This window comes from Equus quagga, chromosome 8 (genome assembly GCF_021613505.1).
Source record: "Equus quagga isolate Etosha38 chromosome 8, UCLA_HA_Equagga_1.0, whole genome shotgun sequence".
Lineage (NCBI taxonomy): Eukaryota > Metazoa > Chordata > Mammalia > Perissodactyla > Equidae > Equus > Equus quagga.
The window spans coordinates 127,224,338-127,249,142 of record NC_060274.1 but is presented as its reverse complement, the minus strand read 5'-3'; the positions used below and the strand labels follow the sequence as shown (position 1 = coordinate 127,249,142).

At 45.0% G+C, this 24,805-nt stretch overlaps 1 protein-coding gene across 1 annotated transcript in view; it reads left to right on the top strand.

Annotated features, from left to right (window-relative positions):
* KMT2C (lysine methyltransferase 2C) overlaps nucleotides 1-22,014 on the top strand; it is a 267,769-nt gene extending 245,755 nt beyond the window's left edge. Inside the window, exons 47-61 of the mRNA XM_046670589.1 lie at nucleotides 774-915; nucleotides 1,058-1,205; nucleotides 2,746-2,924; nucleotides 3,066-3,202; nucleotides 4,085-4,334; nucleotides 5,368-5,507; nucleotides 5,927-6,034; nucleotides 7,709-8,828; nucleotides 11,025-11,161; nucleotides 12,412-12,554; nucleotides 12,827-12,995; nucleotides 17,526-17,642; nucleotides 18,003-18,076; nucleotides 18,322-18,430; nucleotides 20,268-22,014. Coding sequence (XP_046526545.1) covers nucleotides 774-915; nucleotides 1,058-1,205; nucleotides 2,746-2,924; nucleotides 3,066-3,202; nucleotides 4,085-4,334; nucleotides 5,368-5,507; nucleotides 5,927-6,034; nucleotides 7,709-8,828; nucleotides 11,025-11,161; nucleotides 12,412-12,554; nucleotides 12,827-12,995; nucleotides 17,526-17,642; nucleotides 18,003-18,076; nucleotides 18,322-18,430; nucleotides 20,268-20,360 — 3,066 coding nt within the window. The 3' untranslated portion in view covers nucleotides 20,361-22,014. The remainder of the gene's footprint in view (nucleotides 1-773; nucleotides 916-1,057; nucleotides 1,206-2,745; nucleotides 2,925-3,065; nucleotides 3,203-4,084; nucleotides 4,335-5,367; nucleotides 5,508-5,926; nucleotides 6,035-7,708; nucleotides 8,829-11,024; nucleotides 11,162-12,411; nucleotides 12,555-12,826; nucleotides 12,996-17,525; nucleotides 17,643-18,002; nucleotides 18,077-18,321; nucleotides 18,431-20,267) is intronic.
* Nucleotides 22,015-24,805: the final 2,791 nt, after the last annotated feature.

Here is a 24,805-nt window from a genome sequence, read left to right as displayed (position 1 = left end):
CAAATACCTTCTCTTCTGAGGCAAGCTGTTCTCCAGCACAACTTCTTCATCTTCGTGAAATCCTAGATCTTTGCAAGATGTGTAACTGTACCTTGCACTCGATCTGCATGGTCGTATTGGTAGTTTTCACCAACCCCTGAGAGACTAGTCCGTCGGTAAATGACAAATTGATGACACGTTAAGCAGGGGGACGTGTCTGCAGGGCCGCACATTTGTTAACGATTCACTTATTTTAGTCTTACTGCTGCTACTTTTGCTTCTTTTAGAGATTTTAGATAATTCAGATTCTAATATCTAGGTTGTGAGTTGCAATTAGAGGATTAAGACTACAATTTCTCAACTTTTTTGTAGAACTAGGGCATATCTTAATGAAAATTTAGGAAAGGAATTTTTGAGAACTTTTGACAGCTTCTTGGTTGAATTTTAAAGCTAGCCTTCACTGGCTGTAGCAATGAGACTGGAAAAGAGTTGCACAGAATAGAATCAGGCATGATGTAAATTTGCTTCTTAATTTCAAAGCTGAGTACTTAAACTGGGCAGAATAAGCAAATGGATATGTGTTCATACAGTCATGAGTATTTGTGTCACTAAGAATGCTCCTGGCCTCGTACGTTTGTTTTCTTCTTGGTGTGCATTTAGGAACGAAGGTGCATCTTGAGTACATTTCTGTAGCCTTGTTTTCCTGTGCTAAAAATTCACAGAACTAAGTTTTAGCAAGGTCGTGGCGTGTTTGCTCAGTAGCATATAATTTAAAATTTTTTGGTCTCCTGCAGCAGAATAATTTAAGTAATCCTCCAACACCCCCTGCCTCTCTTCCTCCTACACCACCTCCTATGGCTTGTCAGAAGATGGCAAATGGTTTTGCAACAGCTGAAGAACTTGCTGGAAAAGCTGGAGTTTTAGTGAGCCATGAAGGTATGCTAAGCCTCCATGTTACACCGCTGGGGAGGGTGCCTTTGCCGCTGTGTGTGGTGAAGTGGCAGTGGCATTGTAAAGTTCCACCCACTTACTAATTTTGACTAAATGCATTTATGGTTTTGTATTTTTGCTTTTCCAGTTACCAAAAATCTAGGACCTAAACCATTTCAGTTGCCCTTCAGACCACAAGACGACTTGTTAGCCAGAGCTATTGCTCAAGGCCCCAAGACAGTCGACGTTCCAGCTTCCCTTCCAACGCCACCTCATAATAATCAGGAAGAATTAAGGTAGAAGTTCCCTTTTTTCCTCAAATATTTGTTAGTTATTTCATTTCTTTAAAAATGTGTATACGTATGTATTTAGCGTAATGTCTGTGGGAATGGCATGTAAATACATTTAAGGGGTAAAATTTGGCCAATAATTTTCTTCAGAATTTAAAGTTTATGAAACGTTCTTACTCTTAGATTAGTTTGTGCATTTTTAAATGATCTAGGAAGTTCAAGCAGTAATAATCGAATAGACATTAAGGCATGGGAATCTGCGTGCAGAATATTTCAAAGATCACTGTCCTTTATAAGCTAATTAATGTGATATATTGAGTTTATTGATGTTTGCAGGTGTCTTAACATAAAAGCGCGATAGTCCCAGATAGAAGAGAATGCTTTTGTAGAAGAGCATTTAAGGCTGTCTTGTCCAGAGTTTGTAACTTCTTGGTATCAGATTTGTAGCCCCGAGATTCTGATTGGGGAGAATCAGTTCCTTTCGTGGGCACTCGCCACCCCAGTAGTCAGATCCAGGAGCAGTTCTTACACACTTCATCAGATTCTCTCTCTTCCTTGGAAAATGTGGTAACTAGCATCTATTTGATGAGACACCGTTTAGACTAAGTTCCCCACTTTATTAATGACAGAACTGTGGACCAAAGAGGAGAGGTAACTTGTCCAGACTTAGAATCCAGGTCTCCCTGTTTTCTTCTGTACCTTTCTGCTAGAAATTGCCAAATCGGTGAATCGGGAGCAGGTGTGGGAGGCAGCCTCCTAGCTCTGTGTGTTTGGTGCCCTAGGGCAGGGATCTGCTCCTCTCCTGGGTTTCACAGGGACTGTTGGAAGCCTTGCTTGGGTCTCTAATAATGCTGCTTCTCACGTCCTCCGTCAGCATGACAGTGTCTCCTCTTGGGGGGAAGCGTGTGGTTCACCAGGTTCACAGGGTGGTGTACGATGGTCAGCCTGAGACCACGCTTTCCCTCCAAGCCCAGTCTCCTGGGTAACCTCTAGCTTCTGGGGGTAGACCAGTCTCTTCTTTTTCTCACCTTATCAGTTAAGAAAAGTAAAGGCCTATGAAGCCACAGTGACCAAGTTTTCTCCCGTCTTGCCGCAATAAACAGCAGCAGCAGGAGAGCTGTGCTGTCAGCGACACAGTGGGTGTCGCTGCAGGTGTGGCTTGGGTGTGTGCATGGACTGCTCTTTCCTTTTCCAGCCACAGGAGTGTTCCCATCACCTCAGTGATCTGGAACTTTGCAGAGGTGTGTGTATTCATCCTTTCTGTGCTATGTTGTCACGTGAACATCGTCTGTCTTTGGCAGATCTCTAAACTTTAATGCTGAAGCTTTAGTTAGAAGGGAACATACCATTTAAATTACTTTATAGTTAAACGTATTTTTCCCCCAAGAAATTTCCTGTTTGTCTCTGAACTGCCTCATTGGCTTATGTTATTGCCATTGTCCAAAGGAATTTGCAGTCACATTCCTGGGTAGGGCTGCCTTGGGGCAAGTGACCCCCCAGTGGTGGATTTGCCCGTGTTGATGGGCTGTGTCTGTTCTTCTCTCAGGATGCAGGATCACGGTGCTGATCGGGATACTCCTGACAGTTTTGTGCCCTCATCTTCTCCTGAGAGTGTGGTTGGGATGGAAGTGAGAAGATACCCAGATTTGTCATTGGTCAAAGAGGAGCCTCCAGAGCCTGTGCCATCTCCCATCATTCCCATTCTTCCCAGCAATACTGGGAAAGGTAGGGAAGATACCTGGCCACATGATTTCTCTTTACATATGCTCATTTACTCATGTTAATGTTTTGATTTTGAAAAGCCATTAACACTCAAGTGATCTTTCCTCCTCCTCTTTTTTTTTAAATTATGTCTTCCTTTTTAAGTTTCGGAATCTAGAAGGAACGACATCAAAACCGAGCCAGGCACTTTATTTTTCCCATCACCTTTTGGTTCATCCCCGAATGGTCCCAGATCCGGTCTTATCTCTGTCGCAATCACTCTGCACCCCACTGCCGCTGAGGTAAGGATGCCAGGGCTTTTTTACGTGGTAGCACACGTCCCCAGTTTAAAGTTGTGCCAGGTGACTTGCAGTGAAACATGTGCAGCAGGGTCACGGAGGAAAACAGGCTGAAGTTAGGGGTGGGATTCAGTCGTTTCAGACATCCGGGCTGCTTTTGAGTACTGTAAATAAGCATTCAATTATCTCAGCCTACCTCAAGGTGAAAGGGCACAGTGAAGTTTGAGCTCTCGTTTTTTAATTAAAGGACGGGTACTTTGGAGAAGTCTTTAGAGAGAAACTTTTTGATAACTGTTTACACATAGGAAATTAAGCAGTAAAGAGATTTATCAACAATAAAAGTTTTACAGAAGCCATGTAAATGTTGTTCAGGTAGCAGTTGCTTGCATCAAACACTAGGAAAATTGCTGAGGGTTCTTTTTTTAAACTCTTAATTCTGTGAAGACGTTTTGGTCATTGACAGCATAGCAGGAATGTGGCACTCGTGCATTCTCATGGACTATTTCAGACTTCTGCCCAGAGCGCACTGAGTCCGCTGGGAGGAAGCTTTCTGAGCAGCTGTAAAAACTGATAAGGTTCATTCCTTGTGGTTTTGTCCTCCACACCTGTTAGATATTAAGATATCCAAATGAGTTTAATGCTCTCTCGAATATTTAATGTTAATTAGAATCTCTTTATCAAGATTTCTGTTTATGAAAGCTTTATTTGGATATTGGTCCATTAAAACAAATTTTTTCCCAGAGACTCTAAGTCAGTCTAAGTAAAAGTTGTTGGATTTGCCTGCAATATGTGTATGCAGATAACGTTTATCTGAGTGTGAGTTTTTCTTCGGGGGTTCACTGCTGCCTTGTGGGTGGGTAACACAGTGTTTGCGCTTTGTTTTAGAACATTAGCAGTGTTGTGGCTGCATTTTCCGACCTTCTTCACGTCCGAATTCCTAATAGCTATGAGGTTAGTAATGCTCCAGACATTCCATCCATGGGTTTGGTCAACAGCCACCGAGTAAACCCGGGTGTGGAGTATCGACAGCATTTATTTCTTCGTGGGCCTCCACCAGGATCTGCAAAACCTCCCAGATTAGCAAGCTCTTACCGGCTGAAGCAGCCGAATGTACCATTTCCTCCAACAAGCAATGGTGAGCTAGTTTACATTTTGTTAACCCCTAATTCATTCTCGACTCAAAAGATGAGCTTATTCTCTTTTTAAAATCTAACTTTAATTTTTAGCAGATAACAGGTCACGTTGATGTGTAACCCTTGGCAAATTAACCTTCTTTTCCTTTGCTTCTACGCCTTCCTCTTCCCTTTCCTCTTGTGCCTCAGCCCTGTCTCGGCAGGGCTCTTTTCTCCCCTGGATGCGCTCAGGCCTTCCCCGTGTCTGAGGGAGTGGGCCGTTTGCTCAGACCTGCTAATGCAGCTCTCCTCCCATCTCACTGGTCTGGTCCCATCCTCGCCCCTGCTTCCTCCCATCTTTCTCTCACTTGTTTCTGTCCTTACCCTGCTCTTAGAACCCAGCAGCTTCTCAGTTCTCAGCTTTCAGTGCTCCCTGAGAGTTGCCTGTGTTGGATTTTGAACTCTTAGCCTCTAGCTGCTTCGGAAACACTCATTTTTTCCCTGCCACTCCCCTACTGCCTTCACACCCTGCATGAATGATGCCCTCTGAGTATGCCTCAGGCTTTCTAATCTGAGTCCTGACTTACGTTTTTATTTGGCCCTGGAACTTTCCTCATCCCTCTTTGACTTTCCAAATCACACTTATTTAAGACTCTTGAACCGACACCTTTTCATCTTTCACAAAACATTTTTGTATTGTCTTAACCTTCAAGCAAAAGCAATATCTCTACCCCTGCCTACCTGACTCACTTTGCACTGAGCATGAGTGTTAACATGTGGTGGTGATTTGGTTTTCCTCCGTCCTCCCTGTATACTAGCATTGTTCTCCCAGCTGTTTGAGAACAGGTGTGTTCCTTTATTTGTACCCCAGTGCCATCTGCGTAATAGATGGCCCATAACCGTTGCTTAGAAGATAAGGTTTTTATTAATTAATAATAATATAAGGTAAGTTAAATGAACCATGTTATAGTAAGTTGATACAACACAATTTTACACCATGTACCGCCTTGTGTAATGGGTTAGTTTTAATCACTAAAAAAGGTCTTTTGCCTTTAGGTCTTTCTGGATATAAGGATTCTGGTCACGGTATCGCAGAAAGCGCTGCACTCAGACCACAGTGGTGTTGTCACTGCAAAGTGGTTATTCTTGGAAGTGGCGTGCGGAAAACCTTCAGAGATCTCGCCTTTGTGAACAAGGTACCTTGACAGCCCTCCCTGACCGCTGCGCCTGCCTCCGCTGGCCGTGTCCAGGACATGCTCTGTTCCGGCAGCAGGAGGAGTCCACTTGGGGGCCCGCGACACAGTTCCTGGGGGTACCTCAGCATGTGTTGGATGTGCTCGAGCATAAAGCCAGATGGCTACAGCAGACTGTTAAACTGCACGTTATGAGAACCCCTGTTTTTTAAATAGAGTGAAATATGGATAGTAAAGTTAATTTTTGTAAATTTCTCTGTGGCTAAATTATTATGTGCTAAATATTGGCACATGGTTACTTTTTTACTCTTAAGATAGCTGCTTTCACTTTTAATATAACATAAAAAACCGCAATGTATAGATCTTATTTTTATTAAATTTTGATTTGTGGAGATTCCCACACATTTTTCTTTGCTTTTCAGGATTCTCGAGAAAGCTCCAATAGAGTGGAGAAGGACATTGTCTTCTGTAGTAATAACTGCTTTTTTCTTTATTCATCAACTGCACAAGCAAAAAACTCAGAAAGCAAGGTAAAATTAGGACAATCTTAGTTAACCAACAATGTAATGAGTGCCCTGTCTTCTGGGGCTACTTAGTGAAGAAAACAGAGAGCTCTCTGTCGAGGGAATCTAAGCAGATGCCACTTAGTCAAGAAAGAGTGTTTATGAAGAACTTGTATGCATGTTGCCATTTCAAATTGAGTAAGTTCTGCTTACTTGAGAAGAGTGGGTAGACTTAAATTATATCTCAAAAGTTCAGAATTGAATAAAACACTAATATTAAAATCTTTAATTTTACTTATTTAACTACAAATATCTTAATTTAATCCAACCATAAAATACTGCTTTTGTTGATCTTATTCCAATGGGAAAGCCTGTTCACAAACACAATTTAAGTCTGTTCATGTGTTTTGGGGAGAAAGTATTTTGCTCATCCCACGGTGGGAAAGTTCTGCTTTACCTGATTCTGTGTGATTTAAGTATCTCAGTGTGTAGTCGATGTGGAGGATATATGTCTGTTTGCCCTGAAGGAAGTTTTTCCCGTCAGTAATACTGCCAGTCACGCCTCCCTCCAGATCGTTGCTCTCCTGCGTCTTTCTTGGAAGAAGGTTCTAGGGAGTCTTTCTTTTTAACAGGCAGTGGTCCTGAGGATAATGAGATCCAAGCTATATGCCAAATAACCTTAGACTTTGAATTAGAGTACATGAGCCTGTGTGAGAGGAGGGGCTCTTCTTTGACCAGACAGTCACGTCAGTGTAAAGGTCCTGCCTGCTTCTGGGTTTTATATGAGGCATGTTTCTTTTCAGGTACTGTGTAGGATTGGGGTGCATGAGAAGAGGGGAACCTGTGGGTTTGGTGTTTGTTAGTTTACGATACTCTGTACCTAAAGAGAAACTACTGGAGCTTCTCCCTCAGCTCTCTCAGCAGTTGGATCAGGCCTGGGCAGCCTCCGAGAAAAGCTGAATATCATTTGTTTGTTATCAAGGGACTTCTTCCACTTTTACGCCGATTAATTAAGCCTAAGATTAACAGACAGGAATTTCAGAGAGTAGGGATAAACTCATAGAAGATTATGTTCCTAAGTTCTTATTTGGTTTAACAAAACCACTGTTCCCTTGTACAAATTAAACTAGCTAGCTCCTGGGCCAGCCCCAGGGGCCTAGTGGTTAAGTTCAGCACACTCCACTTCGGTGGCCCGGGTTCAGTTCCTGGGTGTGGACCTACAGCACTTGTCTGTCAGTGGTCATGCTGTGGTGGTGGCTCACGTACAAAAAGAAGAAGATTAGCAGCAGGTGTTAGCTCAGGTCAAATCTTCCTCAGGGGGAAAAAAAATTAGCTAATTAGCTAGCTCCTGGACAGCATTGATTTTTCTGGCTTTATTATGGTTAGAAAGAGGGGTGTCCAAGAAGGTTTAAGAGCAGAATATTCTCAGGAGTTACAGCTTGGTAGAGAAGGCCTGGGCAGGATCCACAGACAGTGCCCTACTGTCATAAGCCCTCTCACGATACTTAAATACCTTGGCCGTCCGGCATCAACTTCTGCTGTCTGTGAGTCCTCACCACTTACTTAGAGACCCTTCTCCTACCTACCCCCCAGAGTCACACACCCTGTTAAAACCCTATTGCTGTGCCTTTTGTTTTAATAAGAATTGCATTTAGGGCTGATGAATTACTTTTCTGTTTCATATTTCTTTTTATTGCACAGGAATCTGTTCCTTCGTTGCCACAGTCACCTATAAAAGAAACACCTTCCAAAGCATTTCATCAGTACAGTAACAACATCTCCACTTTAGATGTGCATTGTCTCCCGCAGCTCCAGGAAAAAGCTTCTCCCCCGGCATCACCTCCCATCACTTTCCCTCCTGCTTTTGAAGCAGCCAAAGTGGAGGCAAAGCCAGATGAGCTTAAGGTGACAGTCAAGTTAAAGCCTCGGCTAAGAACTGTCCATGGTGGTTTTGAAGATTGTAGGCCGATAAATAAAAAGTGGAGAGGAATGAAATGGAAGAAGTGGAGCATTCACATTGTAATCCCCAAGGGGACATTCACACCACCCTGTGAGGATGAAATAGATGAATTTCTGAAGAAGTTAGGCACTTCCCTTAAACCTGATCCCGTGCCCAAAGACTATCGGAAGTGTTGCTTTTGTCATGAAGAAGGTGACGGATTGACAGATGGCCCAGCAAGGCTGCTCAACCTTGACTTAGATCTGTGGGTCCACTTGAATTGTGCTCTGTGGTCCACGGAGGTGTATGAGACCCAGGCTGGCGCCTTAATCAATGTGGAACTGGCTCTGAGGAGAGGCCTGCAAATGAAGTGTGTCTTCTGTCATAAAACGGGCGCCACCAGTGGCTGCCACAGGTTCCGGTGCACCAACATTTATCACTTTACTTGCGCCATTAAAGCACAATGCATGTTTTTTAAGGATAAAACTATGCTTTGTCCCCTGCACAAACCAAAGGGCATTCATGAGCAGGAATTAAGTTACTTTGCAGTCTTCAGGCGGGTCTATGTTCAGCGGGATGAGGTGCGACAGATTGCTAGCATCGTGCAGCGCGGGGAGCGTGACCACACCTTTCGTGTTGGAAGCCTCATCTTCCACACGATTGGTCAGTTGCTGCCACAACAGATGCAAGCATTCCATTCTTCTAAAGCGCTGTTTCCTGTTGGCTATGAAGCCAGCCGACTGTACTGGAGCACACGCTATGCCAACAGGCGCTGTCGCTATCTGTGCTCCATCGAGGAGAAGGACGGGCGCCCGCTGTTCGTGATCAGAATTGTGGAGCAGGGCCATGAAGATCTGGTCTTAAGCGACAGCTCACCCAAAGGTAAGAGCCACCATTTGTATGCTCTGCAGAGCTATTTAATCTTAAGCTAATGAATGTTTGATGTCAATATTTCCGGTTTTTTCTCATGTTTGTTTAATATTTCATAACAACAGATGTGGATTTTTCATTTACAAATACCTATCTATGTTAACTTCTTGGTATTGTTGTACCTTGCTCTCTCTGCTGTTCAGTTTTCTAGACACTTGCTAGACTCACTCTAAATCAGAATATGTATTTGAACATGGAGTTGATAAAATAAGTAGAACGATTCGTAGATGAGCGTTGCCTGTCGTTTACTGTGGGGACCCTCTCACTGTCAGCTCGTAGGCAGGAGCCATCTGTGGAGCATCGTGTGTACATTGTCTCATCTCAGGAGCATCAGAGACTAAACAAATTTAGAGCAGAAATTAGACACTAATTTTGACCTCTGGAGTTAATCCTAGATTGCTTTTTTTTTTTTATTTGTGAAATTACAGTTGTACATCATTATTAGGCATGTTGTAGGTACACCACTTCACCCCTAGTGCCCTACCCCCACCCCCTTTCCCCTGGCAACCACTGATCAGTTCTCTTTGTCCATATGTTAACTACCACCTATGAGTAGAGTCATACAGAGTTTGTCTTTCTCTGTCTGGCTTATTTCACTCAACATAATACCCTCAAGGTCTATCCATGTTGTTGTGAATGGGACGACTTTGTCCTTTTTTATGGCTGAGTAGTATTCCATTGTATATATATATACCACATCTTCTTTATCCAATCATCAGTTGCTGGGCACTTAGGTTGGTTCCATGACTTGGCTATTGTGAATAATGCAATGAACATAGGGGTGCGTGGAACTTTTGGAATTGCTGATTTCAGGTTCTTAGGATAGATACCCAGTAGTGGGATGGCTGGGTCATAAGGTATTTCTATTCTTAACTTTTTGAGGAATCTCCATACTGTTTTCCATAGTGGCTGCACCAGTTTGCATTCCCACCAACAGTGTACGAGGGTTCTCTTTTCTCCACAGCCTCTCCAACATTTGTCACTCTTGGTTTTGGATATTTTTGCCATTCTAACAGGTGTAAGGTGATATCTTAGTGTAGTTTTGATTTGCATTTCCCTGATGATTAGCATCTTTTTATGTGTCTATTGGCCATCCGTATATCTTCTTTGGAGAAATGTCTGTTCATGTCCCCTGCCCATTTTGTAATTGGGTTGTTTGATTTTTTATTGTTGAGTTGTGTGAGTTCTTTGTATATTATGGAGATTAACCCTTTGTCGGATAAATAACTTGTGAATTTTTTTCCCAATTAGTGGGCTGTTTTTTTGTTTCAATCCTGTTTTCCCTTGCCTTGAAGAAGCTCTTTAGTCTGATAAAGTCCCATTTTATTCTTTCTGTTGTTTCCCTCATGTGAGGGGTTATGGTGTCCGAAAAGATTCTTTTGAAGCTGATGTCAAAGAGTGTACTGCCGATATTCTCTTCCAGAAGACTTATTGTTTCAGGCCTAATCTTTAGGTCTTTGATCCATTTTGAGTTTATTTTAGTAAATGGTGAAAAAGAATGGTTGATTTTCATTCTTTTACATGTGGCTGTCCAGTTTTCCAAGCACCATTTGTTGAAGAGACTTTCTTTCCTCCGTTGTATGCCCTCAGCTCCTTTGTCAAAGATTAGCTGTCCATAGATGTGTAGATTGCCATTTTTATTGATGCAGAAATGGGGAACTGCTTTTTTAAAGTTTAGCAGTTTAAAAATATGTATGAAAATGCTCTAAAGATAATTCCAATGGAAATAGCAATTTCATATTTTAATTTAAATCTGAGAGGAAAGGAACATATCTACAGCAATTACTGATCGGACTAATCCTTTGAAAATCTAATATGTTATATGGCCAGTATGAAAATGAGTTGACTGCTTGCATTAACTTCACTTACATTAAACTTTTCCACTTTTATTGTTTCATTTCCTTAATGCAACATATTCTTTTCCCCAAAATTTCATAAAGTCTTTAAAATAAACCGCTGCTGTCTGATAAGCAGGTAATACCAGGCTTGTTAGATCACTGCCCACCAGGGTTTACTTGGAAACTGGTAAGTCTCTGCAAGTGGTCAGTCCTCATTCGCTCCTGTTGTCATACTGCATCCTGTTTTCCTCTCTATTGAGCTGAGAGCAAGTCTGTCATAGAAAATCTATATGTTTTTGTCCATATACAGGTGTTTGGGATAAAATTTTGGAGCCTGTGGCATGTGTGAGAAAGAAATCTAAAATGCTCCAGCTTTTCCCAGCATATTTGAAAGGAGAAGATCTGTTTGGCTTGACCGTCTCGGCAGTGGCGCGGATAGCTGAATCAGTGAGTGCCTCGAGCAGGACTCCACGTGGGGACTCTCCTGGGTGCACGCGGTGTTGCTCAGTGTGGCCGCTGTGGCACACTTAACTTGTGCTGTACTAGCCCGGAGACTTGGAGGTGGTGACTTGGCCTGTGGGTTAACTCCTGTCTCTCTCCGAGAAAACGACGCGTCCGTGATTCCACGGAGGCCTCAGTAAAGCTAACGTCTATTCAGTGAGGGGCCACAGCCGCAGGTTCTCTGAAAGGGGGGAGGCGCCGCACTCTGTTTTCCCGTCACGCTGGGCGGCTGAGGGTCCTCCCCGCTTTGCTTCCTCGAGCTCTCCTGTGCTCCCCAGCGTTAGTGTGCCCACTCCCTGACCCGGGGCGTTTCTGGCCACTTTCCTGCCCTCGTCATAGGGTCAGTCGGATACCAGGAGCACTTAGGTCTCCCCTAACGTCTGTGATCTCATACAATGACAAGCATGGCCCAACGAATCTAAACACAGTGCTTCTGGAAAACTGCATGATTATAAGGCATTATCTTCAAGAATAAGAAATCATTGATGAGTTTTCTTTGGAGAGGCAGAGGGCACCCCAGAAGCCGTTGAGTAATATGCCCAGTTGCCTCCTTTGGTATAGAGACTTGCCTAAATGATATGTATCTTTTATGTCTCTAGAGAAATATGTTCACAAGAAATATATTCTAGAAAAGGTCTTTAACATATAGATTATTTTACAATTAAACCTTAAGCTACCACCTGTACTCCCAGGACATTGAGAGAGAGAACACTGTCACATCACAGTCAAACTGAAACAAGTGAGAAACGATTAAGAAAGTAAACCGTATAAATGCCTTTTAACTGTACTTAATTTAAAAATTCCGAACAAAGATATAAATGTTGGCATTAACCTAGCTGATCGGACTAAGCTGTGAATTAGTACCCTCCCCATGTTTGGAAAGGTTGGAACAGTCTGATCCTAAAATCCCACAGTCGTGCACATTGGTTGGTATGTGGTTGTCCTGTGGGTTAATCTTTTTCTTCAAGGAGCATTTCCAGCTTCCTAAGTTCTGTTTTGAAACTGAATTTGCGTATTCACACTTAAAAAGATCTGAGTGCAGGCCAATTATGTAAAGACCATTTTGTTACCAACATTTTGAAAATGTTGACAAGTTATCCCCTTTGAAATTCGAGCTGGCCCATCCTGTGGCCAGCTCAGCAGAGCCTGAGGTCTCAGCCAAGCGGGTTACCTTTCGTCTCTTTGCTTCTTTCCAGCTGCCTGGGGTCGAGGCATGCGAGAACTACACCTTTCGATATGGCCGCAATCCTCTCATGGAACTTCCTCTCGCCGTTAACCCCACAGGTTGTGCCCGTTCTGAACCTAAAATGAGTGCCCATGTCAAGAGGTTTGTGTTAAGGTATTTTGTTTTAACTTCACATAGTACAGCCCAGGGTTTCTAGGCGTATTCGTGGTTTTTTGTGCTTGATCTGTCTGCTGCTTACAAACCCTGCTGTCTCTGGCTGTGTCTGTGCCTGACCACATCAGAGAACTCGCCGTGTGGCTCTGCTAGGCAGCTTTCCATGTATGTTCCTGTCAGTAAGAATTTGAATCAGCCTGGCTTCAGGCCTTATTCAGAGATATCTTCAGTTTTCCTTTTATTTTTTTCTGTTGATATGCCATTGTCTGCAGGCCTCACACCTTGAACAGCACCAGCACCTCAAAGTCATTTCAGAGCACAGTCACTGGGGAACTGAACGCACCTTACAGTAAGCAGTTCGTGCACTCCAAGTCATCGCAGTACCGGAAAATGAAGACGGAATGGAAATCCAATGTGTATCTGGCCCGGTCTCGGATTCAGGTGAGGAAATACATGGTCCTCAGGGAGAGGAGAGACACAACAGGATCTGGCAATCAGAAGATACTGACATCTAGTATGTGAAAAAGGATTTCACATGGCTGCAGGAAGGGAATCGCATTTTCGAAATCGTATCAAATCGTGTGCATTTGTAACACTAGCTGTTCAGCGCATAGTCTTGGAGCAGGATGCGTCCCCTCCCCGAGTGGGATGACAGCTTTTGGAGTCCACATCTTTGCATCCTGATGAGAACTCATGGGGAGCCGGGAGCAGTGTATTTTGTACATACCGGATTTGTGGAGAGCTCACTAGAGTTATTTCACGCACTTACAAAGTGAAGAACACAAAATATTTTCAAAAGGTGCTCCAATTTTGAGAGTTATCTTTTGGAAGCCGCCTTTTCATGAAATCATTATATATTCTGGTGGATAGATTGTGGACTACCTTACAGATAAAGCCATCCATACGCTAAGCATTTAAATTTTTGTCTGTAGTCCATTCTTTCTGAGCTGCAGACCTCAAGGACCAAATGCCTATTCAGCGTCTCCCCTTGCATGTCCTAGAAGGGACTTGGAAAGCTCTCACTTTGCTAAACTTCCTCAGTCCCTAAGCCTGATTATTCTTCAGGATCCTCACGTTACAGAGTGCTGTCACCATCGACTAGTGTACGTTGGCTTCCATACACCCGGATCCAAGGTGTCAATCAAGTTCTCTTGTGTTTTTTTTCAGTCCCCCACCCTCCTCTACAAAGTTCTCAGATCCACTCTCAGGCTCTGCCTCCCGCTTTAATCTAGCATCTCATTCGTCCACACCATTGCAGACCCGCCTGTCTCCTCCCATCAGGTCCCACTCAGAGCCAGTGCCATCTCTTCCAAATATATAAACCCATCTATAGTCCACTGTCTGTACTCATTCCGATTCTTGTTCCTTCCTTGGAACCTTTTTCCTCCTCTGGAAGATTCAGGATCTTCTCTGTTTTTGATATTTGGGCATTTTACAAAAATGTGCCTGGGTTAGGGTCATTTTGATTCATTGCTTTCCTGACTTGAGCCATTTCAACCTGGAGCAACGTGGCCTTCAGTCTGAGAAATGTTTTTGTATTAATTCTTTTGCAAGTTCCTACCTGTTTCTGTTTGCACCTAGAGACAAGTACTGGACCTCTGAGAGCCTGGGTCTCACAGTGTGGACCCCAGACTGGCAGCATCGGCACCTTCTGGGGACTTGCTGAGACCTCAAGGCTGGAGGCCCGGCCTCACTGACTCCAGCCTCTGAGGGGACCCCAGGTGGTTCTGGCGCCTTCCCGAAAGGATTTCTCTCTCCCCTCAGTCCTCTTGTCCTCCTCCTGTTTTTGGTTTCCTCATTCTCTTCCTTGTTCTGAGACTTCTGTTTTATCTGTTAATCTTTCTTCTGTGTTTTAAAATATCAGCTAAGAGCCCTTTCTGCTCTTGATCATTCAATTTGATTTCTTGTTTTCACATTGTATTCTTGTATTCACAAGAATACAGCCTCTTTCTCTTCTTTCTGTGGTTGCCTTGAGACCGGAGCCTCTCTCAGATTCTTGGGGAAGTGAGTGCTCTCTCTGCTCCTGGCAGTGTGTCTGTCTTCTCTGCTAGATCTATCACTTTTCCATTTTAAGGGTTTCCAAAGAGCTCATTCACTCTTTTTTTTCAGATTTAAAAAAAATTTTTTTCCTTTTTCTCCCCAAAGCCCCCGGTATATGGTTGTATATTCTTAGTTGTGGGTCCTTCTAGTTGTGGCATATGGGATGCCACCTCAGCATGGCTCGATGAGCGGTGCCATGTTCGAACCGGTGAAACTCCGGGGCGCTGAAGCAGAGCGCACGAACTTAACCACTCGGCCACGGGGCCGGCCCCTCATTCACTCTTTACCATTCCTGTTCTCCAGTGTTGGTTTTATTCCCTTACTGTCATTTTAATCGTTGCTCCACTACCTGTGTTCAGTCTGTCATCTTTAACCTGAAGCGTTTTGTGAGTTTTCGTTGTTTGATCATCTTTTTTCATCCTTCGTTCCACCTGCCTCCCAGCTAAGCATGCCGATGATTTAGTGTGTAGCCTCTGTTTTTTCTGTGCTACTATCTTAACAATGTGTACATAGCTGTGTGTACAGATGAAACTGGAATTGTGTCATATACACTTTTCTACTAGTGCTCAGGAGTGCACTAGATAACCTGCGGTGGCTCTGCTGCATTCTCTGATCGCTGTGCGCCGTTCCACGATGTGGGTGACCTGTAATTAACCAAACCATTACACCACTGATGAGCATTTAGTTTACTTTTGTTTGTTTACAGTGTTCCCATCAATATCTTGTACAGTTTATCCCCACATATTGATAGCTTCACTCCAACGGGGTATATTTCCAAAAATAAGATTTCTGTACAAAAGTGTATGCACTTTTCATTTGAGTGGATGTGGCCAATTTTCTTTAAAAGGCTACTATGCATGTGTTCCTGCGGTGTGTGAGGCGGGTTGCTGGTCTCCCGTCTGCAGTGTCACCACCCTCATATCTCTGCGCCAGCCTGGCGAGCGTGAGCTGAGCCTGCTGTCTCAGCTGCGGATCCTGCCTCCTGAGGAAGGAGCAGCTTTTCATCTTTGCCATTTGGGTTTGCTCTCCAGTGAACTGCATATTCATATCCCTTGTCCACTTTTCAATTTGTAAGAACTTGCACTACTAGATATTTTCCCCTACAAAACGTCCTTTGCCTGCCAAGAAATACGGTATCTTTTTTCTTTGAACAGCTTTAATTTTTATAGTCAAACACATGTAATTTTTTATAGCTTCTTGGCTTGGTTAAGACAAGATCGTATATATAGTCTCATAGACTTTTTCTTTCAGAAATTTTATTTTTTTTTTAAGATTTTATTTTTTCCTTTTTCTCCCCAAAGCCCCCGGTACATAGTTGTATATTCTTCGCTGTGGGTCCTTCTAGTTGTGGCATGTGGGACGCTGCCTCAGCGTGGCTTGATGAGCAGTGCCATGTCCGCGCCCAGGATTCGAACCAACGAAACACTGGGCCGCCTGCAGCGGAGCGCGCGAACTTAACCACTCGGCCACGGGGCCAGCCCCAGAAATTTTATTTTTTATGTTTAAGACACTTGTATTTTCTTCCGTTGAATAACCAGTTGCTGAAGCAGCATCTGGTAAATAGCCATCCATGTCAAACTGAATTTTCACACCACCTACCACTGGACGTTGCCTTCCACGTGTGCGTGATCTCTCTGGGTTCTGTTGATTTCCACTGGTCTTACCTGTTGTACCAGCTGTACTGAGCTCCATACATAGTCTTTGTTGGTGTTCTGTTCACCTGTGAGTCATATCTGGAATTGAACAGATAAACTGCATAACTCTGTTTTTCAGAAGGTAATTCGGTTCACATACCGAAACCTGTAACAGGCCCTGTGTCCTGTGTGCCCCGAGGGGCTGTGGGCCTGGGGTAGCACACCAGGGAGCACCTGTGCGTCTTTCTTCCCTCTCCCCTGCCGCCGTCTGCTCAGTTTTAGTGGAGAATGCAGAAACTCAAACTGGGACAAGAAAATACAAATATTCATGGAAATTATCCATATTTGCTTAGTATGTTATTTTTCCAGAATATATCGTGCAAAAAAGTTTAAGTGGTACATACAGTATGTGACTATTAGGCTCCTAGCATAGACAGTGCGAGCTGCTGAGAGAGAGGCTCCCTGTGTAGCCAACTCAGATGCCTGTACATTTCTCTAGCAGCCTTCGAATTTTACGTTAGGGAAAAACAGTGCCTTTCCCAAGGACTTCATTTCTTTCCAACTTTCCTGATAATTAGAGCAAAGTGACTTTCCCTGTTTTTCCTTTTTGTCCTGGCTTCCAGGACCCCATAGCCAAATCTGTAACCCGTTTCTAGTATTATTAATAATCCCTTCAGTAAGCCTTATTTCTGGTTTATTAAGCTTGTTAATATCAGTCCTTTTAGAGACAGCAGTGGGATAGAATAAACACCAGACGCCATCACCCTGCTTATTAGTTGGTGGGATCTCAGCATGATATTACATGGAAGATAAGATATCCTGATAAAAACGTGGCTAGGCAGTCAACAGTGTTAACTTTGTAAATAAAAGACACAAAAACAAGGTAGTGATGGCATGGCTTTCAGTGGTAAGATTGTCTAGTCTTCAAGTTTCAGAGGATACATATTCAATTAAAAAGATCATTTGAGGGGCCAGCCTGGTTGGCGCAGTGATTAAGTTCTATGCTTTGCTTCGGCAGCCCAGGGTTTACGGGTTAGGATCTCTGGCATGGACCTACCCACTGCTCATCAAGCCGTGCTGTGGAGGCATGCTTCATACAAAATAGAGGCAGATGGGCACAGATGTTAGCTCAGGGACAATCTTCCTCACCAAAAAAAAAGATTGCTTGAGTTCAAGTGAAATCTTCGTTGTGGCTTTTGGCATGACCCAAGGGTAATATCCTTGTGTGAAAGAGAATGCAGATTTGTGGTCCGAGGAATTGAAGTGTTTTGTGGTTTATACGAACTTTCTTTTGCAGGGACTGGGCCTGTATGCTGCTAGAGACATCGAGAAGCACACCATGGTCATTGAATATATTGGGACTATCATTCGAAATGAAGTAGCAAACAGAAAAGAGAAACTTTATGAGTCTCAGGTCAGTGCCACAGCCGTCCTCTGTCTGTCCCCATGTCGTCCAGACCCCTGAAAGCCAGGGCCACAGCTGACTCTCATGCTAGGGTCAATTTTGAGCAAAAGCTGTACCTGGATATTCTTGTATTTTGTTTCCCATCCATCGGTGTTATTATGTGTGTAGATATAACTGTAGATCGATGAGCCCAGTTTTCCCTGCCAGTTACTGACCTCCCTTCAGACCATGTGAATGTCACAACTGTGGTTAGTGTGACATCCACGGCGAGTGTGGTTGGGGTGTGTTTCACTCAGTTCCCTTCCGACTGGGCCTTCCTGACGTGGATGGACATGGACGTGGACATGAGGGGCTTTCTTGCTCTTTCAGAACCGGGGCGTGTACATGTTCCGCATGGACAACGACCACGTGATCGACGCGACGCTCACGGGAGGGCCTGCGAGGTGAGAGGGCGGCTCTGGCCAGGGAGGCCTGAAGCTCCATGGGCGGTGTGCTCACTAGTCCCTTAGTCGTAAAAATTCAGGGCACCTAGGTTTTGAAAAGAATTTTTATTTAAAATTGTGTATTTTTATTGTTCTATTAATGGGCAAGTAGAAATGTAATTAGGAAGAAGTCTTCCTTAGGAACTGAGAGTTTTTAAAGCTTCTCCCAGTTGTTTCACAATAGTTTCTGAAATGGTGGCTTGCAGATACATCAACCATTCATGTGCCCCTAATTGTGTGGCGGAAGTGGTGACTTTTGAGAGAGGACACAAAATCATCATCAGCTCCAATCGGAGAATCCAGAAGGGAGAAGAGGTAAGAGTGTGGGATCGTGTCTGCTGGGTTCACGTCCCTGCGTGGAGCCCCCTCCATCGTACACGTCACTGGCTCAGTTGTTTTCCCCTTCTTTATTGCTAGGAAAATTCTCCTCGTGGTAGTCACACTTTGCCAGCGTGTTGTATTTCACCTTCCCACACTTTCTTCCACATGGCAGCAGTGAAAGTGTTAGATGCCAGTCCCCCAGGCCCTCATTCTCTGTTCCACAGTCCGCATCCCTGCGTCACTCGTGTGGCATCGTTTCCCATGTCTCAGGCTCCTTCTTTTCCCCCTACTCCTGGTCACAGTTTGGCAGGATCCGTCTCTGTAAAGAGTATGCCTGTCGTCGAGCTGATGACGGAGAACAGCAGGGACTGTTACCTCCGTGGTCTCCGGGAACACATGGCTCACGCGAGATCACCTAAGGCTGCGGGCAGCACACTGGGGGCGCCGTGTGGCTCCAGATTGCTTGTATTCACACTTAGGATCAGTACACACTTACAGGCTTTTCACGTCAACACGTTTTCAAACAGTCTGGCTGTTTTATTATTTTTTTCTTTGCTTCAAATGCTGAACTCGACATTTGTTTCTCTGGTCTCACAGAGGCCTGTGGCCCAGCACGTCACTTGTCGAGATGACCGTAGTCTCGAGCGCCTCCTTTAGGGTTCTCGCCTTTCACAGTGTGATCACACGTTTCGAAGGGTGCCAGCTGCCCTAGATCTGGGGCTGTGGGTTTCTGTAGCACACACCCCTGTGCGGGGGGTGCAGCCTGCAGGTCTTCACTTTGTTAGAGCCGCCAGCCCTTCGTGCACACAACTGTGGGATTATACTTGTATTTTTTGGTCTTTTTGGAATTCCCATTTTTAAACCAAGAATTGACATGAGGCCCATTTTGCACAGCTCGAAGTAACTTTAAGAGAAAGATGTGAGAACCCCAGCATGATGCCAGGGACCCTCGGGGGTGGGGTAACCTGGCGCTGGGACAGACAGAGACCCCACTGAGCTGCAGGCCGCACTGCCCGCTCCCCCTTGAGTGTTCTTGAATAGGTCGCTTAACCTCTCCAAGCCTCTACCTCCTTTTATGTGAAATGGAGAAAATAATTTCCTCACTAAGAACCTAGTAAATACCTAGTAAAAGGCAGTAGAATCCTTACGAAGAGAAGCAGCCCTCAATAAACACTGCTGGATTCCCTTTCAGTGTGGAAAGGAGTCTTTCCAAATAGTGTCCCAGGATATCTGAATCAGAGGGACCTTACCGAGCCTCAGGGTCAGATTCCCCAGGGTTGGGGTCCAGGGGTAAGCGGGGTGAGGCTTGTACCACGGGCATCGTGCGGCGCCCACACCTTGACAGCGGGGTTGGTCTGCGATGTTGATAATTGGGTCACCCCTAAATAGAGAGACATCTTGCAAATACTCTTTTAAGGGAGGAGAGAGGAAGGAGGAGAAAGATTGGCTGGTGGGGGCTGTGGTCTCTGTCAAACTTGCCCGGCCGGCAGGGGAGGAGGAGGGGAGCCTTTGGGGTCTCAGCGCACTGAGCGGGCCTGCTGGTGGCCTGTGCGCGCGGGGTGGCTGGCAGGAGTGGCAGAAATGCACCTTCCTTAGATCTGGCTCGGCCTAAAGGTGCTGCCTCCCAGTTTCATGCGTCCCCCTGGGCCCCGGGTGAAGCATGGCCCTGCTGGTTTCCTCACTTCTTTCCGAGCTTCCCCGTCTCCCGCCGGGTCCCTTGGAGCCTCGGCGAGTCAGTCTTTTCATTTGCATCTGTTGTGTTTGCTGGGTTTGAGCGCTGGGCGGCTGGGGCGGGGCGGGCCTTTCTCACCCTGTGTCTTTGCTGTGGCAGCTTTGCTATGACTATAAGTTTGACTTCGAGGACGACCAGCACAAGATTCCGTGTCACTGTGGAGCTGTGAACTGCAGGAAGTGGATGAACTGAAATGCATTCCTTGCTGTCTGAGCGGCGGCTTGTCCCTAGGAAGAAGCGATCCAACACGCCCTTTGGATTGGCAGACAGAAAGATACTTTTGTTTTCTGTTTTATGACTTTGAAGACTAGCTTCTGGGAGTTCTGATTTCCTCAGTCCTTTAGGTTAAAGAAGCACCAGGAGCCGAGAGCTGGCGGAAGCGACTTTCCTGGCCTTGCTGAGGTCAGCCAGAATTACAGACGGTCCAGCACTTTTGTTTTTTTTCTTTTTCCTTCTTTCTTTTTTCTTTTTGTGGGTGGGATTTGTTTTGTTTTGTTTTGTTTTTTTAGTCTCACTAAGGAGAAACTTTTACTGGGGCAAAGAGCCGACGGCTGTCCTGCCCCAGGGCAGGGGCCTTCCTATGAATGTAAGACTGAAATCACCAGCGAAAGGGAGACGTCCAAAGTGCTGGCCACGGCCTTATCTGAAAAGGGGCAGGCCCTCTAATTTAAAAATTTTTTAAAATAAAGTAGACACCACTGAACAAGGAATGTACTGAAATGACTTCCTTAGGGATAGAGCTAAGGGATAATAACTTGCACTAAAATACACTTAAATACTTGATTCCATGAGTCAGTTTATTGTAGTTTTTGATTTCTGTAAAATAAGAGAAACTTTTTGTATTTATTATTGAATAAGTGAATGAAGCTATTTTTAAATAAAAGTTAGAAGAAAGCCAAGCTGCTGCTGTTGCAGAACTAACAAACTCTGTTACTTTGTACAAATATGTAAATATTTTGAGAAAAAAATACAGTATAAAGATAGTTATTGACCAAATGCTCCCAGGCGCTGCAGCAGCTCGGTGCTTATAAACGTTCCTGGGGATGCGACAATATGACTGTGTGACTGACTACGCCATTTAATTACGTAATAACCAAAATTCCAACCTAGAGTGTGTGGGGTTTTTTGAAACTACGCTCTTCGTACCGAATTGTTTTCTACACCTGACTTCTGACAGAGCGCGTGTACGCTGCGGCTCCCACTTTTATAGCTGTTTTGGTAATTGGAACTAATTTTTCATATTATATTGTTGCATCCCTACTTCCTCAGTCAGGTTTTTTGTGCTTACAATTTGTGATAACTGTGAATAACTGCTTAAAAATACACCCAAATGGAGGCTGAATTTTTCTTCAGCAAAAGTAGTTTTGATTAGAACTTTGTTTCAAGCCACAAGAATCATGTAAACGTACTAGGATCATGTAGCAGGAACTCAAGTCTAACTCTCTAGCCTTCTGTTTAACACAAAAGTTTGAAAAATGAAAAAAAAAGGAGAGATTGATTGTGCTTGCAGCTGCAGGACGCCGGCAATAGGGTTTTGGAAGATGTAATTTTAAAATGTGTTTGTATGAACTGTTTGTTTACATTTCTTTAATTAAAAAAACACACTGTTTTGTGTTTGCTTGTAGAAACTTAATCAGCATTTCGAACCAGGTTAGCTTTTTATTTTGTACTTAAAATTCTGGTACTGACACTTCACAGGCTGAGTATAAAATGAAGTTTTGTGCACAATTCAAGTGGGCTGTAAGCTGTCGGCAGATTCAGTGATGCAGTTCTGAACTTGTAATGTATATGGCATGATGTATTTTTATCTTACAGAATAAATCAATTGTATATATTTTTCTCTTGATAAATAGCTGTATGAAATTTGTTTCTTGAATATTTTTCTTCTCTTGTACAATATTCTGACATCCTACCAGTATTTGTCCTACCGGGTTTTTGTTTTGTTTTCTGTTCTGTATAATAGTATCTAATGTTGGCAAAATTTGAATTTTTGAAGTATACAGAGTGTTATGGGTTTTGGAATTTGTGGACACAGATTTAGAAGATCACCATTTACAAATAAAATATTTTACATCTATACAAGCTGCCGGCATCTCTGTCCGCCCCTCTCGTGCCCTGATGGGAGCCCTGAAATGACACTCGCCTGAAAGTCACCACCCGTCCAGTCCGCCTTTCAGAATCACGGGCCTGTTGATGTCATCAACTTGGTTCTCTCTCTTTCCGCATAAAAATTTTAGATGTAAGTTTATAAGTCGTGCCAAATAGAGACTCTCTCCTCCCTGCAGGTGGATAAAGAAGGGGCCTCTGGTTTCTTTCAGGGCGTTTACCAAGTCCAAATTCAAAGTTTCTTCGTGGTGTCTTAGTCCCTGGTTTCAAGTCCACTTTTAAGTGAAACTTAGTCTTCTGATTGTTTTTGAGCCAGCTCTCCCACACTCACTGTGTGTGAAGGAGACGTCATTTCTGTCAGTCGTATTGAATGTCTTGGACATGTTTAAGGGGTTGCTCAGAATCCCCCTCCCAATTTCTAAAACAGACTTTTAGCTTGTGCTTCATGGACACCCTGAAATATTATAGAAATTCTCAAAGCGCCTACCATCCGACCAGAAGAAATTTAAGATAGATACTATTCTAAAACATTTCCTGTTTGTGGGATCGTCTGGATGGGGCTGGAGAGCGCTCACGGTCTGCGCCAGGTTTCAAGGCTGGCGCTCGGTGCAGCCTTCTTTGACCTTAGACTTGATCTCTAACCATCAGACGCGGAAGGAAGGAAGGAAACTTCGAGTCATCGCAGAGCCTGGGGTCCGCTCTCTGCCGGGGCGGTGCCAACTCCGTGTTCCACGTCAAGGCCACGGAAGGTCTTTTTGTAGCCATCAGAACTCCTAACCTGAATATAGTCTCACAGGGAGAAGGGGCGTGGGAGGTGGAAATAGGGGAGGCTATGAATCTGTGGGAGGAAACGCAGCACAGGGTGAGCTATCTGTGACACCAAAGATCAGTGGCAGGTGCTTCTCTTTGCATGGCCACCTGGTGCCTCAAACTCGGAGAGTCCCCTTGCAGTGGGTCCCAGGGGTAAAAGCAGGAGCAGGAGCAGGGCCTTGCCCCCCGTGGTGGACATTACCAGCTGGTCAGCTGCAGTGGTTGCCTCCCTCCTTTGACCGTGCACTCAGCACGTTAAACACCTACAAGGTACTGAGACATAGCAAATGAGACAGCTGCGGGCATCACTGACTTGTTTTCTGGTGGAGAGACACAAAAGCAGGTTTTTAGATGGAGCTCTAATGAGGTGGGCTGGGATCAGGAGAGGCGTCCTCGGGAGGTGACAGTTCAGCTAAGCCCTGAGGAATGAAGACACGGCCACGGGAGGGACAAAGCCAAGGCCTTCCTAGCCAGACGCCTGAGGTCTGAGAGAGGCTGACGGGTGGGAAAACTAAGCCGACTATGGCCGGAGCGGAGCGGCAGATGAGGTCAGAGAGAAGCAAAGCCCAGCCTCAGGGATTCAGACGACCTAAGTGCAGTGGGGGCACCAGGGACCCGTGCTGGGCCCCTGCTCCAGCTGAAGATGACCCGTGCTGCTGCCCAGGAGGGCCGACTGGATAATAGGGCTGCAGTGCGTTAGTCCAGAGCAGGGCTGGGGGCCTGGCCTGAGGCGATGACGATGGCGATGACAATGGGGAATCAAGGAACTGGGCGGTTTTGCAGGTGGACTTGCTCAACTTCAAAAGAGCGCGTCCTCGCCTCTGCCCCTCCCCCACCCTCCAGCCCCTCCTGCTTCCCCGCGTCCGGGCCTCTCCCGTCTGCGCGCCTTAGCCCAGTGTCACCTGGCTGTGCACTGCCTTCCCTCCTAGTCCCCAGGAAGACACACATCCGTCTGGGCGTGGGGACCCGATGCCACAGGTGTTTTTCTGGCCAGTCGACTTTCTTGTCACAGGTGAGAGTTGAGCATTCTCTCTTTGAAACTCTAACCCTTGTTTTGTGGCCCTCCACTCTTTCCTGGTTTTCTTCCCATCGCTCTGGCTTAATCTCTTCCCCAAAAGGACTCTACCTCGTTTTTTAAAATGTAAAAAGGTACGTATTATCGGTCTGAAAAACAGCTTCTAAAAGGTAACTTTTCCAGGAGGCCCAGCTGTAACGCAGTCCTTGGCTCCTGTGACGTGAAAACATGCATTAGGCTCAGATACCAACACCCTAAAAAAAAAACCAAGTCCAGCTCGTGAAACGCCCCAGAGCAATATGGACAGACGCTCCGAAGAATGGGCTGCTGGCTTCAAACACTGGACAGAGCAGAGTTACTGAGGGTGAACCGACCCTCCGCGCCAAGAAGCCCAGCGTCTCGCCCGTCGTTTGTTTGGTCAAGTTCAGCATAAGAAGCAGGGACCGCTCCCAGCAGCGCCCTGCAACAGGCAGTCGCCCCACGTTGGCCTCCTCTCCACCCATCGTCACAAACACTGGCAGGAACTTGGAAATGAGAAGCGCTACATTTTTTTTCCGGTTCAAATAAACAGCAAAGAAGCCGTAGTTCATTTCGCTTATGCACCAGCACTTTGTCAGGCGGGACGAGGATTTCTCGGCGCCCCCGGGCGACGGCCGCGGCGGTCGGGACGCCCCCACAGGTTTCTAACGGCCCGAGGAGCCGCCGC